The following is a 9,412-nucleotide window of genomic DNA, read 5'->3' on the forward strand; positions in this document are numbered from 1 at the left end:
CGCGCCCGCGGAGTCGCGATCCGCACCTGGGCGCACCTTGCTTTCGGTGCTGTCGCTTAGCTGAGCAGCAGGGGTTGCTGTAAGAGAGCCCTGTAGCCTCTTATCAACGTGTTATATATATATATATGTATATATATGTGTGTGTGTAAGTATATATATATGTGTCTATATATATGTATATAAATATGTATATATGTATGTATGTGTATATATGCGTGGATATATGTATATATATGTGTGTGTCTATATATATGTATATACGTATAGATACATATATATGTATATATATGTGTATATAGGTATACACATACGTATATATACATATATATGTATATATATACACACATATATATATGTGTACATGTATACACGTATATATACATGTATATATGCACATATATATATACATATCTATCTATGTATATGTGTGTGTGTTTCTATATAAACACAGGTGGGTTGACCCTGGCAGGACTCCAGGCGCTCTCTCCTTCCTCTTCTCAGCTAGACAGGACAGAGAAAAATGTAACAAAAGGGATCAAAGGTCGAGATAAGGACAGAGAGATTTCTCAGCATCACAGGCAAAACAGACTTGACTTGGGGAAATGAACTTCATTTATTACCAGTCAAAATCAGGGTAGGATTATGAGAGGTAAAAGAAATCCTAAAAACGCCTTCCCTCTTCCCCTCACTCTTTCTTTCTCTCCCATTATCTCCTTCCCACTAGTGACACTGGAGGACAGGGAATGAAGGTTATGGTCAGATCATCACAGGTTGTTTCTGAATTTTTCCCATTGCACCGTTTTTCCCTGTTCATATTTGCAAGCTGATTTAAACTGTATTCAGTCCTTTGGTAACCAGGAATTAAAACCATTGGAGAATGTTCATGCTTTTCAGATTGTCTGATTTATTTTTGCTCCACTCTGCAAGGAAGAAAACACGACTGCTTAATGGTTTTATTTGTCAGAATGTTTCATTTTTTTCTGGCTCAGTGATCTGACTCAATTTTGCTGCTTTTTTAGAACATCCCAGAAGAAAGCTTGTATGTGAAGTGCAATGGACGACTGGTCAGCGATGAAGATGAGTTGCAGAGTGGAGTTGTTTATAGCCTGGAGCCGAGACTCTGTGCCATGATAACCCAGTTACATAGTTAATTCTGGACCTGAACTCTAGCAAAAACTTCTGTCTTTTAAGTTTCCCTGAAATAAGTGAAACACAGCACCTATTAGTAACCAGATGTAATTGAAGCAAAATACTTTCAGTTTTAACAGATGGGCCTTTCAAAACCAACCATATGAAAGTAGTTTATTTTGAGTGTTTTGTTCCTGGAGGGACAGCATTTTATTTAGTCATCATAGCTCTCATTTGCATATTGTGTTTCATTTGTTTCATGACCACATTAATTAGAAGAAAAGACTATCTTGCTGTAGATGACATTTCAGTTCCTGAATGAACAGGGACATGAGCTTCAGGCAAGTTGCATTAATTTCATCTGTATAGAAATTAATAGCAAGTGTACTTCAAACTTTCCCTTCAAAAATAATAATTCGAATATTTATGCATAGGAATATATATATATATCTAAATGCCAAGTCCTCAGAATTCAGCCTAAGCTGGACTCCTTACCTTGACAAGATGCTTCTGTGTAGTTAATTTCTGTTTATTTTTTTCCTCTGGAAGGGTTTGGGTCGATGCTGCGAGCACTGGGTGCTCAGATTGAGAAGACCACAAACAGAGAGGCGTGTCGGGATCTCAGTGGAAGGAGACTGAGGGATGTCAATCATGAGAAAGCGTAAGGCATTTCCTCAGAGGCTGAAATTATAAAATAAGCTCATCCTGTAGCTTACAAAAGAGGTCAAGTGACTGCCTGTTGTAGCAATGAAATGGTGTTTTGAGTACTATAAAGAGCAAAAGTGAAATCTTAAGTGCAGATGCACTGGAAGCCGACAGGGCTCTCCTGACTGTAATTCTATTATTGCAAAAACAGATATGATTTTACTGCAGCCTGAGTCTGAGAGTCTGTTCTGCACCTCTTGGTGCAGAATTCACAATTCCTCGTGTGCAATTCTCACAGTTCTCTCTGAAGCTGCAAGACCACAGTCTTGGGGATGTGTGAACTTGACTGCTGCTTCTGGCTTTCAAAATAAACCCTGCTCTCCTCTCTGTAGCAGAGTCTCTGGCAGTTTCCTCAGTCATTCCCCTGGGTGCTGTTCTCGTTTCCCTTTGCCTCCCAGCCTAGCCGGGGTGGGAGCGTTCTGCGGCGCAGAGCAGGGAGCTGCTGTTAACAGCTGTGAGCGCTGATGTGAGGTGGTGTCGCCGCAGGATGGCGGAGTGGGTGAAGAAGCAGGCGGAGCGGGAGGCGGAGAAGGAGCAGCGGCGGCTGGAGAGGCTGCAGCGGAAGCTGGCGGAGCCGCGGCACACGTTCACCGACCCCGAGTACGAGCGGCAGTACCGAGAGATGGCCGAGCGCCAGGAGGAGTCGCTGCGCATCGGTACGGCAGCACGCTGCACGCCGAGAGCCTCTCTAGCCTCACTCCAGTAGGAAAATTTAAAAAAGAATTGGTTTTTTGTCAGTTAAATGAAATCTTAAATTTCAGCGAATTTTGCTGAAATTTGTTTAATTTTTGCTCTTTGTCCTCAGTGTCTGTTAAATTCCACTAGTGAAAAATGCCAGTCACTTGTTTTTAAAATTTTAAAAGTTTAATAGTAATAAAATGGTTATAATAATAGTAATACAATTACAGTAATAATAATTTGGACAAGTTGAATTAGGACAATAGGAGACAATAGAAACAAAGAGTTACGGACAGTCCGGGTATCTCTTTCTGGGCAAAATAAACAATAAAAGGACCCACGTTAACAGAGGATTAACCCTTAAAAGCAACAGCCTGTTGCATATTCATACATCTCATCCATGATGCATAAATTCCGTTCAAACACAGGATTCTGTCTGGTCAGTGTCAGCTTCTTCCTCTGAATCCTGACGGCGCCTTCAAACCTGAGCAAGGCAGGAAGAAGTTAATTTCTCCTGATAATGGAGCAATAAATTCTTTTTTTCTGAAAGATTTAGGTGTTCTGTGGCTGCTATCTCAGTGCCCGTCCCTCCTTTAGAAAAAAGTATCTTACGTAGCATAGTTTCTATTTTAACATTATGTTATAAGCTAAAACTATATTTAACACACTACTTAAGTGAATTAATACAGCATAACTTTTTAACATAACACATATAATATTCATTTCAATATTTGCAAAAAGCCAATCATAAAATACTCATTTTTCACACACTGAACTGCGTGACATGATACAAGTGATGCTTCACCTTGCTTAGCTAGGTCACCTAGCCAGATTCTGAGTTTAAGATTGAGGTTAATTTTGAGATTAAGAGCCAGATTCTGTGAAGGTGGTGTTGCTAGTTGAGCTGTAAGAATTACCCAGTGAAACTATAAAGGGGTTGTACATAAAAACGTGATATTGGACAGCTGCAGAATACCTTGTTTCACTTCCTGGTCATTGTAGTTACTTTGTTTATCCCTATATTGTTCTCTTGCTGTCAGCTAGGTGGTGAAACTTGAGGCGGAATGGGATGAAGAACCTGCTAGTTCAGTTCAGGAATCCAATTTTAATTGACTCATAGTAAATCCATGTAGGAAAGCTTTTACTGCTTCTCAGTTGATGTTCAAGCTTTGAGTCTATATCACCAATAGTGACTCTTTCAATCACTAGTGTTTTAAATTGCATCTGAAGTGAAAAGACAAGTAGAATTTACACCAGACATTAATTGTGTCCTGATGAAGTTCACTTTCAAATTTGTTTTGAAGGCTTGCAGGTTATTGCCAGCAAAGCAGTGTCATCAGAAAGTGGCAAGAGTCGGAAACGTCCGGGTGAGCCTGGGAAGAGCGAAACAAAATCTGAAAAAAGAAAATGTCCTTGGTAAGAGTTATACCTTGTTTTTATACTCCAGCCTTAAGCCTTAAAAAGGATGTAAAGTTGGACACATACTAGTAAGCAGAGTCTAGTCTGAGATGTAGACTTGAAATAAGAAAACTGAACTGATTAAATCAAAGAACCGAAAGTAAACATTTCTGCATTCCTATAGTTCTGTCCCAGATGGAGCAGACAAACTTCATTTGCAAAAATAGACACTTTTTTCCCCCACCCCTTCTAAATGATTATATTCTACTACTTCCTATTATCCTTTTCTTCATAAATGAATTATAATTTACAATGAACTTAAAAAGATTGGTTTTCTCCCCTGGCATCTTTCGTCTAATGTAACATGGAAGAGAAGTCAAAGATTCCAGTCATTTCTGTATTGGGAATGCTGTAATACCTGTTTTGGGCATTTGTAGCTCCTTTTCAATATTGATAGCTCTTCCATTAACTAAACTAACCTAAACAGATGTTGGAGTAGCTCCTTATATCTCTCTGAAGATGGTTTTGGAAAGAGAAATGTGGCAATTAAAAAAAATTATTTAAAAGACAAAAAGTGAAGATAGATGCATGTTAATTTGTAACATATTCCCTGTGCCAGGCCAGGGTTGGATGAGGCCGCAGGCTCAGGCTGTGAGGATGACAATAAGGATGACTCCCCTTGTACATCTGACAGAAGTTGTCCATCAGGCAGCAGTGCTAATGGAAGTGTTGGAAATTCAGATGAGTGTTCAAGCAGCTCTGTGGCTTCAGCAGAGAACAGTCCATCTACCAGTGCAAGTGAGAAACCACTGGAGCAGCCAGAAGGTCCTGGAAGAGATCTGCAAGGAGAGGTGTGCACAGGTGGGCAGGCTGAAATTCTGTCTGAAGAAAACAGCAAAATGACAGAGGCCCCAAAGGAAGACACCCAAGGAGAGAATGGAGTGACTCAAGCTCAGAAAGAAGAGCAAGAAAATGTTCCTGCTAAGGCACAGGAAACAAACCAGTCCCAGAGCACAGTAAGTAGGACAAAATGAGCTGAAGAAGCAAGCAAGCTCCAGCAATGTAGCTTTTCCCACTGGATTGATGAGAGCCCAACTGATGCTTGGCAGCAAAAGGTGCCAATACTTCTGCTTTATGGGTCCTTGCATAATATTACTGTTTAAGATTTGTGGGGATAATGAATCTAGCTTACTCTAGCAATAAAAAAAGTGTGGCTCTTTTTTTCAGGCTAGGGAGTTACTGAGATTTTCTGCCTTTTTTCACCTTGGGTGTAAAGTCTGCCACTGGCAACAAATGAACTCTGATGTGTGAAAGTTCATTACAGTTCAGTGGGGAAAAGACCAAGGATGTAATCTGATCAATTAGAACTTTGTCATCTACTGTACTATTAGAGCTGGCAAGTTTTAAACAGGATGTTTACCATTCTTCACTGTTTACCTTTTGCTCAGTATTTGTGAGACTTTCTATTCCTAGAACAGGAAACTCCACCAATGCTGTGGCAGATTGTTATTGCAGGTGGAAATATTTTTATAGTAGTCCTTGATGAATTTTTTTTTCTTTTTTAGAAGTAGGGTGAAACTAATGAGGTAACCAGTTGGGTTTTTGTATGCTTAGCAGGACAAAGGTTCTGATTTTACTGGCAAGAATTGTTTTTACCAAGTGCACAAGGGGAATTCTCTCATTCCCACTGCTGTTATTCCTTGCTCTGGGTACAGACTATAAGAGCAGTATGTGCATTTAAATATTGAACAAAGTGGGCTCAGATTTTGGTGTCCTTTATACTGTGTTAGTAAATTCCAGCATTTGAATTATCCCATCTATTTCATGGTCTTTTGTAGACAAGGCTCTGGATTGGACTAGACTGACTATCTGTAGGGGTCCTTTTTACCTTCAGTCAATTTGCAAATATACCAATTTCCTTTGAAGATGAAATTTTAACTCACATTTTCTTTTAGTGGCAGGATGAGGTGTGAACTTCACAGCTTGTTTTTTTTGGGTTAATCCTGCTAAAAAAGAGATGCTTCTTAATAAATTTCTTTAATTACAGTGGAACTGCATTAGAAATAACTTTCATCCTCCTTCCTGCTCCTGCTGGAGGTCTATTGGTTATATTCTGCATCAGGCTAAAAAGGGGCTGTCAGCTTTGCTATGCCTCTGGAAGCCAAGATTAAGCTGCTGAACTGCTAGGCAAGATGGCAAACTGATGTTTTTCATTCAGTTTTGAATCTTCTGAGGTCTAAGGGACCCACAAGAGTCAAAAGTCCAGCCCCAAGAATCACACCATGTACCTGAGAGCAATTGTCCAAAATGCTTCTTGAACTCCTGTGTTTCTTGAATGTTGTTCTCAAATGTTTTTCTCTTTTCAGGAGGTAGAACCAATAGACCTGCTAGCCTTCAACTCTGCTGCTGAACTGGAAGCCCTGGGTTTAGAGAAGCTGAAGATGGGATTGATGTCTTTGGGACTGAAATGTGGAGGCACTTTGAAGGAAAGAGCAGCAAGGCTTTTTTCAGTGAGAGGTCTGTCTAGAGACCAGATCAAGCCATCCCTATTTGCAAAGCCCCCTAAAGGGAAAACCTCTAGTTAGATTTGGGAATATTTACTTTTTTTGCATGTGTATTTGATGTCATTAAATAAAAGCTCTTGGTATCCTTTCAACTGAGTATCACCAGCTTCTGAACTCACATCCACAAGATTCCCAGGGAGTTTTGGAAAGGATGGGCAGGTGGAAGGATAGACATCATCATGGACACAGTGCTTGGAGATCTGTTCCACAGGGTATTGGAGGGAGAAGAGAAACACTGAGGCTCTGCAAATCACATCCCATGGAGGCTGTGACAGGACAAGTGGAGTCTGTGTGGAAAGGAAATGGGTGTGTTTACTGACTGTTTCACTAGGAAACTGGGATGCAGGGTGCTTGGGAGGTCACCTTAGCCTGTTGAAGTTTTGCTGGTGTAAATCCAGAGGGTGGGGATGTTAGATCTGGCAGTCCCTGCCCGGGTGGCAAAGCTTTGATGTCACCAGCTCTCTAAAAGGCAGTGACAATGTTTGGGACAAGAGAGCTTTCAGCTCTTTGAGCACACTCAAGCTCCTCTCTAGTATGGGAAGGGGAGTGTGGGACAAAAAGTGAAGTGGCCATTTTAGTGGTGTGTTTTGGCAGCAACTCTACCCAAGTTATTTCCCTTCACTGCAGTTCTCTCTTGCTTCAGTTTGTACTGATGCAGCCACTTCCAAGCCTACCCCGTGTGTCACACACTTGCCTTTAGTGTTGTGGGTTCCTTATTAAACCAAATCAGTTCCCTGATGTGGCTCTATCAAATTTGTGCCAGCACAACAGAAGCAGAATTACATAAAAACACTGGTTGGGATATTTTAAACCACCAGTAGCACCAAACACTATTGACAAACTGCATCTTCAGTAGTGCCAGAATTAAAAGAAATGCCCCACATCTATTTTAGAGGGCAACAGCTGTGCCTTGAACCAGCTCCACACTTTGGCAATTTTATTTTGGAATTGTTTAGCTCCTGCTGAGTGAAAAAAGGAACAAGCATTTGCTCTAGGATCTTCCCACATGGAGGGTTAGCCTAGAGCATTATTGTGTCTGGAGAGCCAGAGGGGTGCTCACTGGCAATTCAGGACTTTCACATGCTCAAAGGGCATCCTTTTGGAAACAGCTGGGTAACCACAGGACTTAGACTGATCTTTCAACAGAAGAGAAACAAGTAGGTGAAGTGCTTGAAGCTTTTTAAGACTTTGGACAAGAACAGAAAAGTCAACAGTTGGAAAAAAAAAATAAACTGAACCAGTTCCAGTGTTACATGGGCAATTTCTGTAGGAGAGAAAGGCCTCAGAACAGAGGTGATCTTTCTAGTCCAGGCCAAGAGGATAATGCAGTTTGTAGCCTGTGTCTGTCTTTTCCGGAGTATTTATGTAGCTTTAGATTTCAAAGATGTTTCTGGTTGTAAATGCACCAAAACTGTGAAGATCTTCCCAGAGAAAAGGTTCAATCTCCTACGGAACTGCTTCCCCAAAAAGCAAGTGGTGTGACTTAGAGAAGTCACACTTCTGAAGTGTCATTTTAAATGCATTTATTTCAAGCACCTAAGCAGTGCCTTGTGTTTCACTGGCATTTCAGAGTTACTGACTGAAAAAAAGTAATGAGTGAAAACACTGGCACAAGCCTGAGGGAGGGCTTTTCCTCACTTCACAGGGATCCATCTCTTCCCTGGAAAGAAAGATGAGTACACCTAATACACAAAACAGCAGGAACAAGACAGGTCATAGAGGGAAGGAGCTGCTGGAGGTTTAGAAATGTCATCAGCAGCAGACACAATAACAGCTACCAAAAGGTTCCATTCCATTGTCCTCACCTGCACGGTGCTAACAAGTTCCTCAAAGGCCCCTCAGTGATGTTGTTAGTGTTTAGGAACTCATAATCACAGAATGATTATATGCAGGTGCTTTTACTGAAGAACTCTGGGTGTCAGGGGTGCACAGACCCAAACCTGACCCGACATGGTTTCAAGCCGAACATGTTTTATATTCTATCATTATATAACTTACATATTAATTATTAAACTTACATGGTTCTACTGTATTCATCCAAGCATGGATTTCTTGTGATTCCCCTCAAACCCCTAACATAGTTTCTCATTATTCTTTAAGCAATAATTATATCTAATCACATGTGACAATTATATCCTTTATCATATACTGACTACACAGGTGCAGTTTCACATGATCTAGCAAATATGCATGCTTGTGTGAAAAATGCGTATTTTATGATTGGCTTTTTGCAAATATTAAAATGAATATTACATGCGTTATGTTAGAAAGTTATGCTGTATTAATTTTCTTAAGTAGTGTGTTAAAGTGTGTTAGAGTTCCTCATGATTCTTTAAACAATAATTATATCTAATCACATCTAACATTTATCATATACTGACTACACAGGCGCAGCTTCACATGATCTAGCAAATACAAGGCCTAACATCTTCCTAGTGCCTACTAAGCCTAACTTTCTCTCTAACTCCCCGAATTTTCTATGATTTTAATATCTCTTACTATCAATGTGAACACACCTTTTACTGGAGCGTGCTGGAATTGCCTCCATCGGTTTGCCAGTGCTGCAGCTTCTGCTCTGGCTCCTCAAAGACCACTCAGTGATGTGAACATGCCTTTTGCTGGAGGTGCTGAAATTGTTTCCATCGCTTTGCCGCTGCTGCAGCTTCTGCTCTGGCTGCTGTAGGTGGCACTGGGCTGACACGGAGGATGGGTCCCATCCCAGCAGCGCTGCCAAAGCCCTGTCCCTCCTCACAGGGCACCTGAGCCGAGTCCGGGGGGGGGCTGCTGAGGAGCAGGGACATGGGTCACACCTTTGTGAAAAACGCCAATCGCTTGGTTTTTAAAATTTTAAAAGTTTAATAGTAATTAAATGGTTATAAAAAGAGTAATGTAATTAGAGGAATAAAAATTTGGACAATTTGGATTAGGACAAAACGAGA

General features: G+C 40.8%; 1 protein-coding gene across 1 annotated transcript in view; it reads left to right on the forward strand.

Annotated features, from left to right (window-relative positions):
• Window positions 1-6,565, forward strand: part of SDE2 (SDE2 telomere maintenance homolog) — a 7,324-nt gene extending 759 nt beyond the window's left edge. Inside the window, exons 2-7 of the mRNA XM_031061953.1 lie at window positions 1,020-1,094; window positions 1,647-1,789; window positions 2,320-2,489; window positions 3,816-3,927; window positions 4,529-4,925; window positions 6,276-6,565. Of these exons, the coding sequence (XP_030917813.1) occupies window positions 1,020-1,094; window positions 1,647-1,789; window positions 2,320-2,489; window positions 3,816-3,927; window positions 4,529-4,925; window positions 6,276-6,494 (1,116 nt within the window). The 3' untranslated portion in view covers window positions 6,495-6,565. The remainder of the gene's footprint in view (window positions 1-1,019; window positions 1,095-1,646; window positions 1,790-2,319; window positions 2,490-3,815; window positions 3,928-4,528; window positions 4,926-6,275) is intronic.
• The last annotated feature ends 2,847 nt before the right edge of the window (window positions 6,566-9,412 follow it).

The sequence above is a fragment of the Geospiza fortis genome, unplaced genomic scaffold, assembly GCF_000277835.1.
Source record: "Geospiza fortis unplaced genomic scaffold, GeoFor_1.0 scaffold88, whole genome shotgun sequence".
Taxonomy (NCBI): Eukaryota; Metazoa; Chordata; class Aves; order Passeriformes; family Thraupidae; genus Geospiza; species Geospiza fortis.